The 23816-nt window shown below is 37.6% G+C and overlaps 1 protein-coding gene across 1 annotated transcript; it reads right to left on the reverse strand.

Annotated features, from left to right (window-relative positions):
- Nucleotides 1-261: 261 nt before the first annotated feature.
- pkn3 (protein kinase N3) lies at nucleotides 262-23033 on the reverse strand. Its single transcript, XM_053340509.1, has 21 exons — nucleotides 23013-23033; nucleotides 18889-19165; nucleotides 16466-16620; nucleotides 15861-15984; nucleotides 14665-14816; nucleotides 13099-13318; nucleotides 12806-12985; nucleotides 12088-12197; nucleotides 9597-9740; nucleotides 9399-9474; nucleotides 8221-8380; nucleotides 6697-6783; nucleotides 5963-6032; nucleotides 5717-5808; nucleotides 3443-3619; nucleotides 3284-3346; nucleotides 3117-3193; nucleotides 2835-2977; nucleotides 1459-1566; nucleotides 1257-1337; nucleotides 262-462 (listed from the first exon to the last, which is right to left on the reverse strand). Exons 1-21 carry the CDS (start codon nucleotides 23031-23033, stop codon nucleotides 262-264), a joined length of 2718 nt encoding a protein of 905 aa, XP_053196484.1.
- Nucleotides 23034-23816: the final 783 nt, after the last annotated feature.

A 23816-nucleotide genomic window follows, 5' to 3' on the forward strand; every position in this document is an offset into this window, starting at 1 on the left:
GGCACATGCTCATTGGTTTTAAAAAAAAAGCAACAATTCATTATTGCACTGGAGGCAGTTCATACAGAGTGGAAACAGTAAATGTTCATACTTTGTCCAACAGTATGAGTTTGTGCAGTGTATCTGAGGGACTGTTCACAGACAGATGTGCGCAGCTGGAAATGTGGAACGTGTGGTTTCTCAGCTTCTGTTGAATCAGAGGAGCGTACGGTCAATAAAAGTAGTGGGATGCTTTTGATAGTGATGCAGCAGCTCTGTGGGTCAACTGATGAAAGAGAAGTCAAAGTCAGTAAAGATGTCTTGCTGCTCAGCGGTGAGGGAGCAGGGCGTTCGTGGCAGGGTGAGGACCGGCTTGAGGCGAGTGAATTCCTCGTCGAAGTTACTGACGTCCTGGTTCGCTCTGATGACCGGCAGGAAGGGAGGTTTCAGCTTCTTGGCCAGGAGAGCATTCCAGTCCACTCCCTGTTAACAGAGGGAGCACAGGGAAGCACTGAGAGATCACACACACAATGATAACAATTCTATATGTGTGTGTTATCATCCTGAGTTGAGCCTTTTCACAGCAGACATTTGACATAATATGATTTACAGCTATAATTCCTAACACAATATCGACTGCATTCCATTTAGCTTCAACCAGTTTTTTGCATGCTGACTTATTGGTATTATTGATTTCTTCCAGAACTTCTATTTCAAGCATTTATACTTTTATTTCAACTCTTCTCACCCCTTCCACTTGAACTTCACTCACCGCTTGCACCAAAACTGACATTTTAATTTGCTTCAGCACTTTCACTTTGAACTTCCTTTTCACCTTCTTTCAACCACCACTCAAACTTTTTTTTCAACTATCTTCAATGTTTCAGTGGCAAACGTGCTTTAGTTTTAGTATTTACTGCTTCTGGTAATATTCAGTAGTTAGATCAGCTCCATATAAACCTCCATGATAGGAGGAAAAATCCCTATTAATGAGTCCTGCAGCACGACCCATCTGTTCTGTTGCATAAATGTCCATACTTCCATACTACACATTAACTGCATGTGAGTAACTCAATTACACTAAGTGCTAAAGTTAAAGGTTACATAATATCTGAGATACAAATATATGGCTAAATATTATGAACCAAGCAGAACTGCAGAGCTCTGCAAGTGAGAATCACCAAGGAGACTAAATATTTTACTCTCTAACTGTCTGTCTAAAGCCAGTCAGACACTTGAGATGTTTTGGAGGGAAGAGAGGACAGTGAGGTAATGACCTGGAAGAATTTATGTCTTTTGATCTCCGAGGCGTCTTCCTCTCCTCCTCCAAGTCTCATCTCAGGATTTTTCTGCAGCAGCTGAAAACACAGTGAGAGCAAAAAAGGGAGAGGAATCAATGAAACAGGACACACACTTCAAAATACTGTGCAATTTGAGTTTGATCATGGAGATTCTGAATCCATTTGACAGGAGGCTAACCTTCTGAATGAGGGATACAGAGTCAGGAGAGAGGGAGCGAGGGTAGCGCACTTCATCATTGACGATACTGTCAAACACTTCCTCTTCATCATCACCGGGGAAGGGTGACTGAAAGAGAACAGACACAGCACACACTTCATATACACACTTTTCCTTCTGTGGTTATATGACAGTGCAGGTAGATCTCCTGTGGTTCAACAATACTGAACGTTTGAAGGAGAGCCAATTAATAAGGATCCAATGACATTAACACAACACCTCTGGACAGTGTATGAAAGCAGTCTGCAGCACTGATTAATAGCTCAGGCTGTTCATATTATTCATCACAGTGACATGTGTGCTTTAGATTAAAACTTGTACTACATCATGGTCATTGCCTGATTACCCAGTCAAATATGTGCTTTATATAGAAAATGAAGGGATTTGCTCAGTCAACTGTAAAAACATGCATGTTTGAAGAATAACTGACAGAAAGCACTGCAAACTGTCCTTTTACAGAGTCATAGTAGTGTAGACTGGTGTTGTGTTGTTTGGACTTGCTGAAACTTATTCACTCATCAAAATGGAAACAAGGAAGTCACAATCTTTACTCTGTGGACGTTTTGCAATTGGTTGTTCCCAAAGTAAGAAGTGAATTGGGAAAGAAAGCTTTTAGGTTTTCAGCACCTGATGCTTGGAACTATTTATAATCTGAACTTCATCTTCAAATTCTCGTATCCTTGACAACATTTAAAGCACTAGTGAAAACTCTGGAGTCCAGACTGTCTTTGTGTTTTATATGAGTAAGTTTTAATGAAGCTCATTCTTTTACTGTAACTGTGTCACTGCTGACTTGACCAGGTCTCCCTTAAATTGATCTCAATGGGACTAACCTGGTTAAATAAAGGTAAAAATTAAAAAAATATATGTCATAAAAATATGCTTTTAAAACATCTATATAACCTATTTTTCCTCATTACCTGCAGCACCTGACTAACAGTGACTCACTGGACTAGTTGCAACTACTCAGTCTTCAGAGCTGCTTTAAGTGTTAAAATAATAATAATAATAATAATAATAATACTAATAATAATAATAATAATAATACTAATAATAATAATACTAATAATAATAATAATAATAATAATAATGCATTTCATTTATAGGCGCCTTTCAAAGTGATATGGTTTAGCTCAATCAGAGAAAACTATTTTGTGATTTATTGTTTAACCAAAAACTTGAAACTTTTTAAAGTAAAATGATTAAATGTATGACTGTTAAGAGTTTCTCCTAATGCTGCCGGCTAGTCTGAGGGGTTTTATCCAACTACACATCCTTGTTTCTGGATCCATCTCCACGGTGACAGTCAAATCATGCAGCCATGTGTTTCCACTGACCTCCCCCACCAGCATCTCATAGATGAGGACCCCCAGCCCCCACCAGTCCACACTGCGGGTGTAGTTGTTGTCCGTCAGCACTTCTGGAGCTAGAAACTCTGGTGTGCCACAGAAGGTTGAGGTGCGATCCCCGTGGCCCATACCTAAAAACACAGTACACAGCTTCACTAGCAGATCATACACTGTCTAATGACATTTAGCAAAAAAAATGAGCAAATAATGTACTAAAGATGAGAAGTTTACATCACATAAAATACAAATAAAAAAAAGAGTATCTTGTACCTTCTTTGCACAAACCAAAGTCTGCTATCCTGACAAAACCATCTGCATCCATCAGCAGATTATCCAGCTTCAGATCCCTGAGACACACACACACACACACACACACACACACACATTATACTACAAGCTCTCAGGTGCTGTAGTGGAAGCATGTTAAGAAAACTCACCTGTAAACTATTTTGTTCTTGTGGAGGAACTCCAGACCGAGCAGCACGCACGATGAATAAAACCTTAAAACAAGAGCAGAAGAGAAGATGATGGAAACGTGCGGGATGTGTGTGTGTGTGTGTGTGTGTGTTTATGTGGTGGTGTGTATGTGCTCTCACCGGGCCTGTTTCTCATTGAAGATGTTGGTGTGAATGTGCTTCATGAGGTCTCCACCGGGGGAGTAGGCCATCACGAAGCACACGTGGTCTGCTGTGTGGAAGCAGCCGTGCAGGTTCACCAGGAACGGATGACGAGACGCGTTGATCACTTCAAAGATTCTCTTTTCACACATGAGGCTGAACACACACACACACACACACACACACACACACACACACACACACCTAACTCAATCCAGCATGTATTTTCTTATTAACTTTTTATTTAGCATAATACTAAAGAAAATGCCATTTGTAGCAGTTAATTTATATGTACAGTATCTCACAAAAGTGAGTACACCCCTCACTTTTTTGCAAATATTTTATTATATCTTTTCATGGGACAACACTATAGAAATGAAACTTTGATATGCATGTACAGCTTGTATAGCTTATGGATTTACTGTTAAATTGTATCAAAGTTTCATTTCTATAGTGTTGCCCCATGAAAAGATATAATGAAATATTTGCAAAATGTGAGGGGTGTACTCACTTCTGTGAGATACTGTATGTTATATAAAAATAAATGACAGAGATTGGGAGCTTGCTTGAAATATTAAATCCATCACATTGAGCATTTAAACACATTTAATTTTTATGAAACTCATCAATCTCACCTTTATCATTCATTTTTCTGCTAAACAAAACAGTGTTCATGATTAGCACTTCTATAAAGAGGTCAAAGCCTCCTGGTTATTTCTTTACAGTATGGGTCAAGCTCCAAAAATATTGGATCCTACATTTCCCATAATGCAACTGAACAGTGTCTATCATTAGATCCAGTGGTGGGAGGGTTACTGAGATGCTTTAATTAAATAAAAGTACCAATACAGCAATGTAGAAAGTGAGTGGAGCTAGTTTATACTACTTTATATACAGTTAGCTAGTTTATACTACTTTATATACAGTTAGCTAGTTTACACTACTTTATATACAGTTAGCTAGTTTACACTACTGTATATACAGTTAGCTAGTTTATACTACTTTATATACAGTTAGCTAGTTTACACTACTTTATATACAGTTAGCTAGTTTACACTTCTTTATATACAGTTAGCTAGTTTATACTACTTTATATACAGTTAGCTAGTTTACACTTCTTTATATACAGTTAGCTAGTTTACACTTCTTTATATACAGTTAGCTAGTTTATACTACTTTATATACAGTTAGCTAGTTTATACTACTTTATATACAGTTAGCTAGTTTACACTTCTTTATATACAGTTAGCTAGTTTATACTACTTTATATACAGTTAGCTAGTTTACACTACTTTATATACAGTTAGCTAGGTTATACTACTTTATATACAGTTAGCTAGTTTACACTACTTTATATACAGTTAGCTAGTTTATACTACTTTATATACAGTTAGCTAGTTTATATTACTTTATATACAGTTAGCTAGTTTACACTACTTTATATACAGTTAGCTAGTTTAGTCCAGTGGTTCCCAACCTAGGGTTGGGGCCCCTCCAAAGGGTCAGCAGATAAATGTGAGGGTTGGTGAAATGATTAATGGGAGAGGAAAGAAGAAAAAACGAAGTTCTGATACACAAATGTGTTTTCAGTTTTTGGGCTTTTTCTCTAATCTTTGATTATTTTTGCTGAAATATTGGATCATTTGAACATTTATTGAAATGAAAGCATGTGAGAAGTTTAGAGGGAAAAAGCTGTTAACAACTCAGACATCTGAAATGTGAGCCCACTACACACTGCTTTTTGCTAATATTCTGTTCACAATATCTTTATAATGGTTTGCTAATTGACTGACAGAACTGTTTTAGATGTAACTGTGATATTTCATTGACAGTTGTAAACAGCTGTTGCCTCTGTGTATTTCAGCAGCTCTCTGGTTCAGTATCATCTCATGTTGCAGCTGACAGTATAACATCACCTTCTGTAGGCTATAATATTCTCTTAGCCTCTCATATTAACCCTAACTGCATTACCACTCAGTGCTAATGTAACTCTGTCCGGAAAAAAAATAGACAGGCTGACTACAAGTTGACTGTGATGGATTAACTACGTCATGAAAGGCTCAAGTCATCAACTGGAACATAAGAGATCAACCTAAAGACTTGCTTTAGAAAACAGTCAGCATTAAAATAACGTAGCAGCGTTCAGCATCATAGCAGAGAATCAAGTTTGTGAGAATTGTGGATATAATCTACATGTCTGAGTATTAGCAAGAAGCATTTAGACTAGAATTAGATTTGAACTGGCTGAGTTACCTGTCAACTTCATCACGTGTCACAATGTCTCCTTTCTTCAGGGCTTTGATGGCGTACAGTTTACCAGACTTCTTATACTCTGCTAGCAGCACCTTGGATCAGTTATAAAATATGATTATATATGTTGGATGCATATTAACCTTCATTTCTACACTTTAGCTGACAGGAAATAAGGGATGGTGTGATCGCATGGTCAACGTTCTAAACATTTTCAAAAGGGGTGGTGGACAGAAGAATGAGACTCACCTTTCCAAAGTGACCTCTTCCCAGTACTGAAATGCAGTTGAAGTCTTCCATCTGTAGACCTCCATCCATCCTACATCAAAACATAACAATGCATAAATATTTTACAAATGAAAACTTTTTAAAATAATTTTCCACTTGTTTAAATTGTTTTCTCTACACCTATAACATAAAAAAACTACTAAATATACATTGTTTTCCCCAGAAATGAAGGCATTGAAATTAAACAGGATGTGATAAATTATAGCACACATGCTGTTGAGGGTGGGAATATTCCACAGTGATATTCTGAAGAATTTCAAGTTTTACTTAAATGTCAGGGAATGTTGTAAAATTGACCAAATTAAAGGAGGTTGCAGTGTATTTTCATGCAGTTTTAGTTTACTACAAACACACTATATTAAAGTAAATGTAGGATTGTTTCTGAATTGTTTAGTTAATAATTCATTCCTACTCAGTATGACTCACTTTGGAGGTGGATGGATGGAGGGTTGTCGTACAGGCTTCGGGCTCTTACGAGGAGACTGGTTTTTTGGTTTTGTTTTGCATGAGGTAAACAGAGAAAAGAGAACACAAAGAAAAGAATACAAACTGAAAAATAATCTTGATGAGCAGAGCGACAGAAACAACCACTGCTCCAGATGATGGCTGATTGTAGTTAAAGTCATACAAGTTACAAATGATATATGTTTTATTGTTGTTATTCTCATACAGTTATATTTATATGTAAATCTGACTGGCTCACCAGCAGAGAGTCTTTAGGCATCTTTCTTGAGCGATGTGGAGATCTGCCAGCTTGTTCTTCGCTGTAATTGGGACTTTCTCTGAAAAACCAAGAGGAGAACCTTTTACACTGCTGCCAACAGTTATGTTGATTATACATACTGGTTATAATGCTGTCTTATAGCTAGCATTGCTGACTTGTTTTAGACCTTAAATTTACTTTGTACCCTCATGCAACATCTCCAAAATGTTACTACCTCAAAACCACTGACACATTGCTGTAATATATAACATATATTTGCATAACTGCTTCTATGAAGAAACTAGTCTAAAAAGTACTAGTACATAAGGACCAAACACGCCCCACCCAAATGAACACTAAAAGGCTTTTGTGGGCAAAGGTTGTATATTCTCACTCCGCATTCAGTTTTTAGATCTAGAATCTCAAAATGATGTTTTTTTCTTTTGCCAGTTTATCACTTCTTCCTTTTATCATCAGAATTCTGTCTATTTGAAGTATTTCAGTTTTTTGTATTTATGGGAAGGTGATATGCTCTTGCCTTTTAAAAAAGATAAGGCTGGTGTTCTGTAATTTAGTTTCCCCAGTGTAATAATACCTAGGTTAAACTATTAACTCAGAACTGGGGGCTAGTTTAAGCTAGGTTTTTGACAGCTAGGTAGTCCAGCTATCAGCACTGAGTTGGCCAGCTGTGAAAAACCAGCTACACAAAAACTGGTCTACCAACTGAACACCAGTTAAACCAGCTTGAGGAAGCTGTCTCTGCAGGTAAATCCAGCAAGAGCAGCAAATGACCAGCTAATGATTGAACCTGGTTCTGGGTGGATTTTACAGCAGGGCTACAAATTCTATAAAAATACCTAAACCAACATTAGCTCATCTTTTTATTAATTTCTTCTGACTTTTCTCTTCTTTTTTATTGTACTTGGCTAAGTGATTGTACTTGACTGCCTGAGGACTACAGATCAAAACTAGCCTCTTGTATAGTTTAAGTTAAACAAACATTGTGGAAATTGAAACAGTGTTTGTTGGGGACTATTTTTAGCTGTGGATGAATCCATATTTGGTGCTGTAGTGGGTATTTAGGACAGCAGGGTGTGTGTGTGTGTGTGTGTGTGTGTGTGTGTGTGTGTGTGTGTGTGTGTGTGGAATTGAGTAAAATAAACTTCAATGTGTTTGTTGATGGATGTGTTTTTAATAGACACAAATGGTGCTCTATAGCACAGAAGAATAATATTAAAAGGCTTTGATAGTAGAGTCTTTTCATGGGTTTAGCTGATAATGAGAAAAATACAGAATATCCCCTAATTTCTAAAATGATACTTCTTATTAAACCTTAAAGCATTAAAGCTATCATCCCTTCACTGCAGTCACATTCTCTCTAGTCTCAGATAAAAAGAGGACAGTAAAATAGCCTCAAGTCACTGTGGGAAGCTGAATAAAGAAGTTAATAGCTGACTTTTGTGACTGCTCTTTCATAGAAGTGACAAAGGGATGTTTCTGGGTCACAGTGCCTTACCGTGCTGGAGAAGGGCTGAATGATGCGGGGCTAGTGAGTGGGCCTGCCAGTGGAGGGCTCATGGGCTCCATGGAACTGCAGGGGGGCAGAATGCTCATCATCAGACGGCCCCAAGTGGCAAAGTTCATATTCATCTGGGCAGCACGCAGGAAGTCCTTCCCTGTTATGATGCAAATAGTGAGACAAGAATTATGATGATGGATTGTGGTTGTCACATGGTACTGTACCAAATTAGCTTGTGTATCTTAGGACTGCATTTATTTAAAAGGATGTATTTGAACGTATTAATGTACTGTACAATATGCTTCAACTGGATCTTAACAAATAGAAATACTGAATTGATAAAGATGTTGGCCAGTTGTCTTTGTTTGAGTTGTTTTAGCAAGTCATTGTGTATGTGCTTTGTCTGAGAACACTTACAGACATGTGACATATCTCTCAGAACCAGTTAGTCTGGGTTGTGGTGGGTATGAACCCAGGAACACGCATTCACAAACAGCTTGGGTGGCTAACACAACAACTACAGGTCAGTGTGCTTCATAGTACTTGTACACACAATGATTGATTCCACTGCTCGTCAAAGTACTGCACTAGGATATGTATAATTATATTGACAAAGACCTGATGCTGATATGATAAATGGGTTTATGATGTTTTCTAGAAATGGATTTGACATCATCTGCAAGAAGACTTTTGTAAGGCTAGGACAAGGACTTCACTTGCAGGGAAAGTTAAAAATTTAAAATGTAATCGACTGTGTTTTTTTATTAATGATGATACCAATGTGTTGAGATGATGTCATTTGTTCACCTGAACTCCTGCACCTCTCCTCTATACATCAAGCACCACAGTGGAAATAAGTCTTAGATGATGTCAAATACAAATGAAACTAAACAACTTCCATCCTCAATCTATATTATTATTTACCAACAAACTGTACTTTGACGCTTACATCATCTTCATAATATGAACTGATATATGCCTACACAGTGATAGCTCTTTAAAGAACCAATTGACAATGAACCCAGCTTATAAGGCTGAAATGATAACAAGAAACAACAATCAATCAACAATAAGCTGAAATGTGGGTCTTAGTACGTTTAAACATTTACTTTGTGAAACTACAACATCATATTCTGTTATACAGTTTATATCAATGAGAAAATAACTGTAGTAACCTTTTTCTTTAGGGAAAATTCTTCTCTGCCTCTGCAGCTTGGATCGCCGTTCAATGACAGGATTGATAAACGTCACCTGGAAATGAACAGATGAGTGGATTATTCTTCAGCACACTATGATGAAAGCTTTATTATTTAGTGTTGATCCAGTGAATGTGATTACAAAGACATGCACAAACTAGATGGGAGAGTGAGAACCTCGATGAAGACGTTTCCCTGAGGCTCCAGCTGGAGACACATGCCATGTCGCTGATTATCCAGGAAGTCCTCCAGCCGCAGGAACTTCACCCCGCTCAATGCTCGCCAGTCTCTCCAATACACAGCGATCTCTAACTCCCTGGACTGGACACACACACACACACACACACACACACACACACACACACACACACACACACACACACACAACTGGATTAACTGGATTTGCTGTTGCAGAATGGCTTTATCGTTCAAATTACCAAAAAGAGGTGATTGTAATGGACACATGATGAGACTTCACTAGCTGGCAAACTTGAGAAAAATAAATAAAATAAAATAAATGATAAAGTAAAATGACAGCAGCTAGAGAAATGTATTTCTGAGAGAGTAAGCCAATCTCATCAGAAATGTAGCACTGCACTCTCCTCCTACTATCTAATGTAACCTGATCTATGTGTGTATCCATCACTGACTATCTCCTTTAAAATGTCAAAACTTGGTCATACAGAGAGCTGGAGAGCTGCCTGGCTTGTATGGGTAAACCCAGATTAGAGCAAATGTCAGAGGATTAGCGGTGGGATTACATGAGAGGAGGATCGACTTTGACAAAGTATCAAAGACGGGCTCGTTCACTCCGGCTCTCAGGAGGGATGAGAAGTCACAGCTCTGTGATTGTGCTTGACCTGCTAACAGATGTTCACCATTAGGGGCAACAGAGATTCTCTAAATAAATAATCTGTGGGATGAGGCTGGCAGCAAGTGTTCAGTTTAACCAGGGGACAACACCAGACATCACTGATACAAACTCCTGTACTGTCAAATAAGTATTTCATTTCCCACATTTCTTGACTATTTGAACAAAGACAAATACATTTCATATTGTAAAAAACTAATGTGATATATAAAACCACTTTCAATGATTAAAGACAATCATTTTTAGTAATGGCAGCTTTTTGTCTTCCAGCTTGAGCCTGGTTTTAATGCTGTAATCAAATGTAACTATAATTTAACTTAGTTACATGGTTGCTATGATCAAAATCACCCTTCTAACTTCTGGAAAATTGTCTTTTTTATTTCTGATTTCTCTCTTTCTCCATCATATTACAAGAAAAGGGGGAACTATTGAATATCCATAACACACAAAAACTCATCCATGGAAGGACGTTTATCCTTTAATACCTCTAGAGGATTGTCCTTAACAGAGCTCAGCTAAGATACTAAGAGATGTTTCATATGTGTGTCTATTCTATGACCAGCACATAATCATATGCCAACAGCAACAGAGATAAGAGAGAGAGCTGTTGTCTGGTGGAACAGTCGAGCGTAACAGGAGTAACTGTTGAGCCTGGTGCTTTGTTGTATGCTGGATTTTAATATATGTCCACTCCATTCTATTAAATGCTTTCTCAGCGTCCTGTATCATGATGCAATATATTGATACTGATATTTTGCACTATTTGTAGTAGCTTCATTATAATGTTAGATTAAAGTGTCATAAACTTATTTTTACTAGGTGTCTAATTTTTAAAACATTGTCCAATTATTATTTTCCTTTTCTTTTTTTTTTGCCGTTTTATTTTATTGTATTTTTTATTTGTCTTTGTAAAGCACTTTGAGCTACATCCCTTGTATGAAAGATGCTCTATAAATAAAGTTCATTATCATTATTATTATTATCATTATCATTATCATTATCATTATTATTAGTAGTAGTAGTATTATTAGTATTAGTATTATTATTATTATTATTATTATTATTATTATTATTATTATTAGTAGTAGTAGTAGTAGTAGTAGTAGTAGTAGTAGTATTAATAAAGTCATCCTGGGAAAAAAAAACTCATTACTGGATGAATTCAACTTTCTTGTTGCTGTTATAATACTGCTAATATTTCTGAAAATAGCTTACAGTCAATATTAAGCAAATTGAATAATTTTGGTGCACAATATAAATTATGTTCAAATCTTAAACTAATGAATAAACTAATAAACTAATTAAAATATATTTAAAAGCAAAGGACAGGAATGTGTTAGCTGGTAGTGATCCAGAGAGGCATCACCACTCAAAAGTCATAATACAGCATATTGGTGTTGTAAGACATTACAATTATAATGCAATTATTAGTACAGTATAGTATAGTAACATGACAAAAAGGTGGTGGGGTTGTGACTAGCTTTTATCATATTTCATGCATAAAAATGAGTCAAACAAGCCTTTTAATCTTCATTCTCCCCCAGACTACAAAATCATGTTTATCACCATCTTTATCTGAAATAACATATAATACTGTAGATAACATGTTGATAATTATTAAAATAGTGACTCATGTAGAGGCATCAGTGCCTGGAGAGAGGAACATTTAACCAAGCCATCCTTTCTTTCATTTCCTCTCGAGACAGTAGCTCAATAATAATAATGATGAGAAGCAGGTTAGTACAGTTAACTGTTGTGTTGTAAATGGAGTTGCTCACTCAAGTGAAAACCACTGACCCGTTCCAGTTCAATGCTGAAGCTCTGGCCCCAGGCCTCTTTCCCCAGCTGTCTCCAGTGTGTGCGTCCCACTATGGTGTTGTCCACCTTCAGCACGGCGCTTATCTCAGCTGAGACACAAAACAGCACAGTTTAAAAATAATACAAAGACTACTTAAGACTGTAACAGGCTGTGAGGATATTTTAAATAGACACAAATAAAGTATTGTTTTTAAATCCCTCTATTTAGCATTTATAACCAGTATACAAATATCTAATAAATGGCTTGTAATACACTATAATGTAAATATAAATATATAAATATAAGGACAGTGTTAAGTGTTTATGAATGTCAGCACTCATAACTTCTTGACACATGTTCTGTGTTTTACTACACTGTGTTGTCATATATGATCCGTTTATACAGCAGTCTCCATTTACAGGTGTCCACAGGAGGTGCTGTAGTTGCCTTAGAAACTTACATTTCTGGGCTAGTTTCAATAAAACAAACCTTTAAGCCTAATTTCTAAATCCTCTGTTAGACTTTTGCACCAATGTCAATATAATGTGTTATTTGCTAAGTTAATATAATCATTTTTTGTCATTTTTTGTGTCCTCCTCCGGCACTTCTAAATTCATTACAAATCCATTTACAGGAATTCATACAAAACACAAATGAGCAGACACATGATCTACGGCCAGAGAAGTAAAATAAAGCACAGTTAGTTTGGACACTTACAGGACAGCTCATCAGCCTTGGTCGTCTTGCCATTGGCTCCACGTCCTGTCAGTCCCGCCCTCACCTTCAGAGACCTTCCATCAGACAGGCTAGGAGCAGGAGAGACGCTTGTCACACGACCACGACCCGGTACAGCCTCCAACAGGTCTTGGCAGCCCATCAGACATACTTCTAACCGTCCTGAGGAGGAGCAAGAAGACGCTCAAGTTTAATGCAATCGCACAAAAAGATGAGTTCAGTTATTTAACTAGGAAAAACCAAATGATTGTATACTGAAATATTTGGGTGGCTACCTGTTAGACTGGCTGGTTTAAAGAAGGAGGAAGAAGAGGAGGAGGAAGAGGACAGAGTCTTCTTCTTCGGTGAGTTGTAGGAAGGTGAGGTTCCTAACATCAGTTCCTCTTTAATGATGATGTGTTTGGGATGATCGTCTGGAAGCTCGCTCAAACGTCTTTCCAGAGAGAGACGCAGCAGATCCACCTTCTGACACGACTCCTGCATCCGTGCCTGAGCCTGAAGCACACACCATATTCTTTTCATTCATTGTTAGGATGCACATCATTAAAAAGCATCTGTCCACAAAAAATCATATCCACATCCTAATCAGACCTTTAGCATTTATTACGTCTAGACATTATACAGTAAGCAGATATGCAGGTGGGAAAGCAGTAGTTCAATTAATGTCTGGATAACTGGTATCATGAAGCTGCATCATAATCAAGAGTGAAGTGCTTAATATGTTATGAGATGAAGCAGTGATACGGTGATGAAATGTGATATTTAAAGAGGTGAAATGTTTATGATATAATCACATAATCAAGTAATCTAAGATTGTCATTTACTGATATTTACATTGGTTTATAATCTAGTAAAAGACAACAAGCCACATGCAAGAAGCACTGGAACAACTACATTCTTGTAGTTCAAGTGTCACATACGAGTAGCTTATAGAGAATTTGTGGCATTCACCAGTTTTCTCTGAGGTATGAATGAAATGTACAAGTCTAGACTGCAGTCTGGAGTCTAGACTGCTTGTAAATTTCAATTGCTGTATCTGTCTAGCGTAGATACAGTAACATGTCTTCAGTGTTTTGACCTGAATTTATAATGAATGATCACTGAATACATTTCTAGTTTACAGAATGATTGTATATGATATATAACCAAGAAAACTGTGATGATGAACACTGTTCACATGAAAACCTGTTAGACTAGAAACCCTCAGCTAACCACTCTGTTGTGTTTTTTCTTTCCATAATTCTTAAAATAAGCATGGCACTAGAGACATTTATATTGTTTAGTCTCTAAAGATCTATAATCATCATGACTCTTGTATCTTATCCTTTATTTATTTATTTATCTAGATAAAAAAAATCTCTTTGAGATTAAAATCCCCTTTCAAGAATGATCTGTCTAAAATATCAGCATAAACACTGTTATAACACTCTTTCATAGCATCAGCCATCAGACTGTACAACAGCACAGCTCCCACTAACGAGACTGAGGCTGTCCCTGCTGTTTACTCCCAGGAACATTATAGTATAATATAGTAGTATAGTATATAAGGAATGTATGACAATTGTAGATTTATATAATTACACATTATTTTAGAGATTGTTTATTGTATATTTTATGTTATTTACATACAAACAGCATAAACAAATGAATGGAACTGTCACACAATACAAACCAATGAACTCAAAATCCAGTTACTATGCATTATAAAATTATGGACAAAATCCAGTTAAGACTCATAAGCAGGTATGATTTTATCAGCTGGAGCTGTGATGTTTCATTGTATGTAATCTCACATGACAGACTAACCAGCAGTAAGTGAGGACTGTCCAGCTGTTACCCACCTCTGCCAGTATGCGGCGGTCCTGGATCTTACGCTCGCTCAGCTGCTTCACCACGTTTTTGGCGCCTTCTGCTACGGCCAATTCGATCTTCATGTGGTGCATGAGTTCAGCCACACGCAGCTCCAGAGGACTGACAGTGTCCACAGGATGACCTGAGAGAACATCACAGCAGATTATAACTAAGAGGTCTAACAGAGTTACACCTCTGGATGTCAGTTATTATATATTTATAGTAGAAGAAGACTCTTGTATAATTCCTGCATTATATCTATTTCATGATTTCAACAAGATTTATATTTCTTAAATGCTACTAGACGTGCCATATTGTTGCCCTATTAGCTGCTTTTTAAAATTATTTATTTTTTGTTGCTTCACTGAACAATTAAACACACAGACATGCAGAAAACAGCAAACAAATAAATTAAAAAGGTGAGAGAGATGATGGATTGGTCTGTCTCCACAGAACTTATTGATTCCTTTAGTCATCAATGTTTAACATTGTACATTTCATGTTATGGAAAGGATTATTTTCTCTCTCTCTGCCTCAAGAAAATTACTAAATGGGTTAAATATGTAAAGCCCTTGTGGCCAGATTTTGTGGAGGTGTCAAGTCTCCCTGCTCCTTTATCTTTATTTTTATATAGATACTGTATGTTGAACCGTTTTTTTTAAATATGAATCTTATTTCTTCTTTCCTATCCTCTCCCTGACTTACTTGTCATACTTTTTATTGCTCTTAGGTTTACCCTTAATCTCTCCAAAATTGTACAAAGTTCATAAATATTGAAAATGTCCACACAGCAGATGATACTACCTCTATTTGTTATATGTTTGTATTGCAATCTGAAGTCCAAACATAAAAACCTGGCACCTACAACAAGGAGACTCAGGTGTGTTATTCATGTAGCCTCTAGCAGAGAGAAGGAGCTACAGGGGTCTGATAAACTCTCTTCTTTTTAACTCATTTTCAAACCTATAGCCTTCAGCCCTCACCAACACTATCATTTTTTACTAATTATTATTTATTTTTTTTACTTTTTTTCAAAAATGTGTAGACATGCATCAAAGGTCCGCAGTTGTTGCAGTTATATATTCTTGCATCTTAACACATAATGCACATTTAGCACTGTGAGCTGATGGAGATTAGAAGGCTAAGACAAGAAGCACATAGCCCATGTGTGTAGTAAGATATTTACCATAAACACTGTCCCGTTCTCCGTCTTTGACTTGACTGACTTTGACAATCTGCATGCGGAGCAGCTCGATCTTAGTGCGGCTGTCCTGCACCATCTGCTGGGCTGTGGACAGCATCTTCCTGTCCTGTAGGAGAAAATGGACAACATAAGACCACCAGCAAGTCAAAACTTTCAGGACACACACTCAGGGTTACTAGAGGATGATTTCTAAGTAATTAGGCGATCCTCTAACTTTAATTCTTATGCCACCATGAGGTTAGTTCTTTATTGAAATATCTCTAAACTATTGGATGGGTTGATGAGAAATTTGGTTCACACATTCGTGGTCCTTTAAAAAGATAAAAAGAAATAGTAATGGAGTTCAGGATGTAAGGTCCTGAGTGGGGCTGCTGTGTCCCCAAATACACTCCCTGCAGTCTACTCCAATGGACTTTATTTGTTCCCTCCCCTGTCCAATCCTCTGTCTGTCCCTCCTTATACATCAGAGATGCTTTCTGCTGCTGCCAGCAATTCACCACATGAGTCAGTGCTACAGGCACAGAAAAGTGTGTGAACAGAATGTGACACTGTTGAATGTGTGTGTGTATGTGTGTGTGTGTGTGTACCTTGACTGAGCTGTTGGTGTAGGTATGGATGATGTTCTCAGCACCCTGTTTGACTTTGGTCTCCATGGTGAGCTGTTTCTTCAGGGTTCTGACTCGTCCTGCCAGTGGTGACGTGACGTCTTCCCACTGACACGACTCTGGAGACAGGTTGTCTTCTTCCTCCACGCTGCCTGCATCAGAAAGCATCATATGAGTTAGATGATGAGTCAAAGTTGAATTAGTGGTTGAAAACATTGTGTAGCATTAATGGCACACATTGTTTGTATCCTGACATTATCCTGAGGTAGCTGGTGTCATGTGTCCATATGAACACTGACAATACAGATGTTTTCCTCTCTGTAATCATTCCTCCTGTTCATACTGACTATTAAAAGATCTCCTTCAAATGTGCTTTCAATGGAAGTGATGAAGGACTAAATCCACAGTGTGTCCACACACTCATTTAAAAGTAGATGATCAGCTTCTATTGAGCTTCATCAGTGTGAGTTAGTCATATCAAGTGATATCTGACACATTTACAGTCTTTTTACCATCAAATTCCCTCTTAGTGTTTCCTGTTGAGCTGTGGTGGAAGTATAGTAACAAAAAGAGGAACTTTGGTACTAAAAAAAATTAACGTTGAAACATAGAAGATGAAGATTTGACTCATTTGGATGCTGAAGCTTCATATTAGCTTCAGATACATTTTGTGGACCCGTCCTTTAAACTAACCAAACCTACAGTAAAGGCTTGAGGCACACTTGTGTCCATTTTGGTTTATTATTAACTATTGTGTCGCATAATGATGCTGTGGTTTTTGTGTGGCTTCATTCACAAAATAAAGAAGTGCTCCAGTATCGATGTTGGACCAGTTTAGGATGAGGGTGGGACATCTCTCTTTATTTGCCATGAAACAATCAGAAAGTGGCATTTCATTTGTCTGATTCATGGCTTTGTTCTCACACCGCTCCCTCTTTCCATTCACTCTCTAGCTTGCTCTACCACTGCAGCTCTCTCTTGCTCTCAGCTCTGCTGCTCCCTCTCTCTCTTTTCCTCTAACCCTTTTAAAATGAGTTGAAAAGCTAACATAGCCCAAACATGAGGAGTTTTCAGTAGGTCATAGCAGTACACTAAAACATACTTGATTTTGGTATATGGTATTTATTTTTTTAGTATTTATTTAAATGTGTATCTATCATTTTTTACATTTGTTTTACAGTTAAAAGATTTTTAACATTGAAGTTAATCCACTGTTAAAAATAAAAGTTTTTTAACAGTTGAATAAAAGCATACTGTTTCCAAAACCAGTGAGTAATCATGTTTAATGTGTGATTAGGATTTTTTGCCATAATGTGAACACTGCCTCACTACTGTGTGCCTGGCTGCTATTCTGAGGACAGAGAATAAACATTGGGCCAGAGTTGGACACTGCCTGGTCTAATACTTATATTATATTTGCTAGCTGTTGATGCTACTTCTAAAATGCATTCTGTCAGTCACAATCATTTCAGAGAAGAAGAGACATTTACAAAGTGGGTTTCAATTTCTCAAGGCTGCTACTCTTAATTCAACCTAGATACATAATTAGAAACACAAATGGTTCATCAGTGCAGGAGCAGCTTACAAAACACTCAAATAGCAGAAAAATAACTATAGAAAAACCCCTGATGTCAAGCATTTTACAGTGTGTATGTGATCATCACAGTTATACACAGACACTCTGTGAATGTATCTATTAATAAATGAGGATCAGTGACATTTACTAAGGCTGCCACAAATTACCATTAGGGATGCAAACACTTTGTTCCACTGCATTCTCCATCTGATCTGTATAAAGAGCACCTCGACAAGATGTTCTCACATGTGTGTGTGTGGAAACAAAATGTGTTCTGGTTGAAGATAACACACACACACACACACACACACACACACACACACACACACACACACACACACACACACACACACACACACACACACACACACACACACACACACACACACACACACACACACACACACACACACACACGAATGTGAAAATGTTACAAAATAAATAAATAAATTAGTGTGACAGATTTTTTTGCCAAACTTCTCACCTCTTTGACTTGTGAACAGACAAATATGAATATAACAGACCTACTTAACATGTAAAACTGAAGCTGCAGTGAGCCAATTAAAATCAGGAGAGTGACACATATTTGGTGTGTTCCTATACAGTTACCTCATAATGCATTTATTTGTCTTTGTTGTTTTAATTGTCTGAACTATTAGGACAATGTCTCACTGCTCTCACTCTGCATGTCTTTCTCACATTCTTACTGTTTTAACCTGAATATAGTGTTTTTCCATCTATGTGTGTCCAACAGATTTTACACCTGCTTTTCCCAGGCATGACAATTTTGATCAGAAAATACCTTGTGAAAACATTGTGTATCATCTACCTGTAGTACTGTCCTTCTCTGTGGCCATAGACCTGGCGTTGAGCTCATGTAGTTCCCAGTGCAACTTCTCCAGCTTGCGGCTCGAGGCCTTAAGCTGGCCTTCCACGTCGGCCGCGTTTTTGCGATTGGTGACGGCCCGCCGCAGCCTCTCAGCCGCCTCCTTGATCTTCAGTTCTCGCTGGATCTCCTGCCTGAGCAGAGTGCGGGCATCTTCCAATCTCTGCTGAAACTCCGGGTCAAGAATATCCGCCTCATCCAATCCCTGCAGGCAGCCGCTCTGAAGGAAACACCACAACAGCTTCAGTCACTGAGATTCTTGTTTTTAATATGTACTTTGATAGCTCAGGTGCAGCATATTATGACTGCCACGCTGGCCCTATCATTTCTAGGAAAAACTGCTACTATTTACTTGTCATAGTTTTTCTTGAAAGCATTCTTTGAGCATCATTATCAATTCATATGGATTTTGGAAACTGAATTCAAAGTGAGCACGGTTAAAAATAAGTTGACAATTGGAAGAGACATCTTCTGTTCTGAAAACATCATCCACATAAGGCTCCATGGATTCCAAAAGACATGGATTTAAGGGGTGGATTCACAATTTTTTAAGTAATTGAAATATTTTTTCTTGTTGTAATGATTCCTCCTGTTCATACTGACCATTAGAAGATCTCTTCATAATGTACTTACTATGGAAGTGATGGAGGACTAAATCCACAGTCCTCCTTCTGTGTAACAATGGATTTAAAAGTTGATGTGAAGCTAATATGAAGCTTCAGCGTCCAAATGAGTCAAATCTTCATCTTCTATGTTTCAACGTTACAGTGTTTTTAGTACCAAAGTTCCTCTTTTTGTTACTATACTTCCACCACAGCTCAACAGGAAACACTAAGAGGGAATTTGATGGTAAAAAGACTGTAAATGTGTCAGATATCACTTGATATGACTAACTCACACTGATGAAGCTCAATAGAAGCTGATCATCTACTTTTAAATGAGTGTGTGGACACACTGTGGATTTAGTCCATTCACTGACTGATGCCAAAAAAAAGGAGTAAAGTTAAAGCAACAAGTGACAACAACAGTAAATAACACAATAACTCCCCCTTGTGGCTACACATCAGCTGAGCCTCCTGGATAAAACACCTCAGTAATCCCAGTGAGACTACAGCAGCATTTTTCCTTCATAAATAAGGATTCTCTTAGTGTCAGTCAACCAGCGGCTGTGTTCTGAACAAGGCTGCAACTGTAACCAATTGATCTGTTGGGAGGGGGTTCATCTTCTGGTAACTGAGGTTTTCAAATGTCTTCTTTTGGTTTTGTCAACCAACTAGAGCTGCAACATTTACTTATTGTATCGATAAAAAAGGTTTGCAACTACCTTAATGATTCATTCATTTTTATGTCATCTCTCAAGCAAACATGCCAAACTTGTTGACTCCAGCTTCTCAGATAGGAAGATTAGCAGATTTTCCTTGTCCTTATGACAGTAAACTAGATATCTGTTGGTTAGAATACACGGAATCAATCTAGATATTAAACAACAGATAAACTGGCAGTGAAAATAATCTTGAGGAAATTGTTTTCCATTGAATACATTCACATAGTTTCAGCCTCGCTCCAGATACATTCTTTCATTCCATTGTCTTTCATCACTGACAAACCTGACACTGTGACTTCTCTGGAAACTGTTCAATGCTGAGAAATGAGGAGGTGGATGAAATCAAAACTGCATCTGCACTGAGCTGCTACTAATACAGGTCAAACAGTCACTTATGGTTGAATGAGAGTTTCATTAGAATCACAGCCTTACCTGGTGTACTGCACTAACACTGCCAGATGTAATTACTCAACGACTCTTGAAAGTAGCTGCACCCCTCCAAAACCTATATCTGATATTTGTGAGCTGCTGACATATAGATAGCGCTGAGTGAATTATGACTTATTCATCCAGCTGTATAAACTGTAAGCAAACTCTTCACATGTTCCTCAAATAAAATTTAAAGTAGAAGATCCTCAAAGCTATTTTTTGGATGATATCTAGGGCTGGGCAATATATTGTATTTATTATATATGTATATATTATATCAATATTGTGATATAAGACAAGATATCGTCTTAGATTTTGGATATCGTAATATTGCGATATGTCATCAAAGTTGTCTTTTCCTGGTTTTAAAGGCTGAATTACATCATTTTCAGAATTTTTCTAGCTGTTCTGTTATTTACCTTTTACCCACTTTGTCATTATATCCACATTACTGATGATTATTCATCAACAATTTCATAGACAGTCATCTCTACAATATTGTTGCAATATCAATAGAGGTATTTGGTCTAAAATATTGTGATATTTGATTTTGTCCATATCGCCCAGCCCTAATGATATATTTTTTTGGGGGGGTGGGGGGGGGGGGGCAGACTGCAATACAAGCATTTAATAAACAGGTAGTCATTTATGAACTTTATACAGTTTGGGAGAGATTAAGCGTGTACATAAGGGTAAAACGTGTGACAGGTAAGTCCAGGACAGGTTAGAAAAGAAGAAATTCAATAAAAATTAATATTTAAAAGAAAAAAAGAAGGGGGCATTACATGATCAGTCGCTTGACACCTCCGCAAAATCTGGTCACAAGGGGTTCACATATTTGATCCACTGAGTCCTGGATGATATCTTAATGTCACCCAAAGTTTTGGACTTTTAATCAGACAAAACAAGAAGTTTGATGACATCAGTTACGATTTTATGAAATGGTGTTGCACATTTTTGTTCTATCGTCTGACACTTAACAGAATAAAAACAAATGAGTTATTCAAGAAAATAATGGTTACATTAACAAGTAATGAAACTAAATCTTAGTTGCAGCCCTTAATTGAATCATAACACAAGCTACATCACAGTAAATAATAATTTTTACATAATAAAATGCTTAATGATCAAATGCATTTTATGACAACATTACTGAATTTGTTTTATATTGGTTTAAATCAGCTTTGAGCCTTTACTGTACATCTTCTCCACCACTGGATGCAAAGCCAAATACTTAAATAATTATCAACCTATACTAACTACAGGATCATTACTCTGTTACTATAGAAAGGCCTCCGGCTCCAACTGAATGGCAGTAGGTAGGCTGTCCTCTGTGTTTGGTATTACCGGTTATTTATTCATTTCTGTGTGTATTATTTAGCTCAAAGGTTGGAGGACAGCCTCCAAACAGTTTCAGGTGAGGCTCAATGAACGGAAGTGAAATTCTTACATTCATCAAAAAGAGATTACATAGAATAACCTGAGCGTGTGCTGTGATATGGTTAAATAGACAGTTCAGAGATACAGTGGTTTGGGGGAAATGTTACCGTTTTTCCTGCTTTCCTGTGTCAGAAACTAATAAATGCCTTCAGACAGACTTTTTTATATGTCAAACAACAATATCAGGCTGACACGGCTCAACTGTTGTGAGTCTATGAGATCAAATAACATAACCATGATCTCATAGGCTTCCAGGAATTGAGCTTGGGAGACTCAGAAAACCCCTGATTTAGCTACTATATTACAAAAGGACACAACCTGCCAATCAAAACAAGTAGACTTTTTGCTCTAGAAAGTGCTGTTCAAACTGGATCCCATTAAAAGGACAATGAAACTAGTATTAATTTATATCATATATGACCAGTGGATGACACCTGAGCTCTAAAATGATATATTTGAATTAAACTACAGGCCTTATTCTTTTACTAATAAACATGAATTATTTTAGTGACATGTCAACGTATGGGCTAACACAAAAATAAACAATGTGGCACAAAAATAATGTAAATGTGAGGCTACTGAAATAAAGGCTTTAGGTGACTAAATGCTAGCATAAGAAACAAACTCTGGCAGAAATGTAGTCATGTCCAGGGGGAAACTAAAGCTATCATTGTATTTTAAAACGCTGATTTGTAACACATAGTTGAACGTTACCGTGTGCCTGTCACAGTGAGAGGAACTGTGAGGAGAAGCAAACAAGATAAACAGGAAAATCCAGTGTGACTGCGCCTCAGTAGCGACGCGCTTACTCATTTAAATGACCTAAAGCTCGAACAATATAGTCTCCATAACAGCTCAACTGCATTACATTTACCTGTAGTGTTAAACCTGACATAGTGGCTGTTTGTCAGTCTTCTTCGGGACGGAAAGCAGGAAACAGCTCCAGGTAAAACGGTGAACGGAGCAGGTAGGCTGGCGGCGTCTCCTACAGCAGCTCACAGCCTCTTCATGAAGCCGAGCCTGAGTTCATACTCCACATACACACACACCGACACACACATCTGAGCCAAAGTTTGAATCCACTCAAACTGGAGCTCAACGTTAAACTGACGTCACGACACTGCGGCGGGAACGATTGGGAGGCGGTTTTACGACAGGTACGCCTCAGGGACCAATCACATCCGAGTATCCAATGCACCTGTTCGCGCTGCTAAGAGGGCCGACATCGTTTATTTGTTGTTAGCTTGTTTTCTCAATGGCTGAACGCTGTGAACTCACCGAAGAGCGGCGAAAAAAAAAGAGTTGAGAATAGTTGTACTTTTTGCGGCGAAGTCCGGCGAAAGAAAAGCTGCAGTCAATAAATACAGAGAACTGTATGTTTCAATAAATGTATTCCCGCCTGAAACACATTTAACAATGGAAGATAAACTTATTGTGACTGTTTCTGCACATCACACACTGGTTGCACAGTTTAGAGATAGCCTACAGAAACAGAAGCGGTATGGACAGAGATCTCCAGTCTGCTCAGTGAGTTTTGAATCTCTCTTCTTAACAAATCAGTCACTTAATTCTTAAACTGGTTTTGATATAATCCCAGCCCTCACTCTTTGGTTTTTATCTGGATAGTAGCCTATTCATTTTTTATCTAGATTGTATTACTCTTAACTCTGTTTCTGCT

Source organism: Scomber japonicus, chromosome 19 (genome assembly GCF_027409825.1).
Source record: "Scomber japonicus isolate fScoJap1 chromosome 19, fScoJap1.pri, whole genome shotgun sequence".
NCBI classification, from domain to species: domain Eukaryota; kingdom Metazoa; phylum Chordata; class Actinopteri; order Scombriformes; family Scombridae; genus Scomber; species Scomber japonicus.

Bases quoted from the DNA above. Each gene is read 5' to 3' on its own strand.
- pkn3 (XM_053340509.1), bottom strand. From the start codon at position 23,033: ATGTCAGGTTTAACACTACAG. The intron at 12,198-12,805 runs GTAAGTGTCCAA...TTTGTGTCTCAG, and splicing joins CAAGGCTGATGAGCTGTCCT to CTGAGATAAGCGCCGTGCTG. The intron at 1,567-2,834 runs GTCAGTGGAAAC...GTTCTCTTTCAG, and splicing joins ATGAGATGCTGGTGGGGGAG to TCACCCTTCCCCGGTGATGA.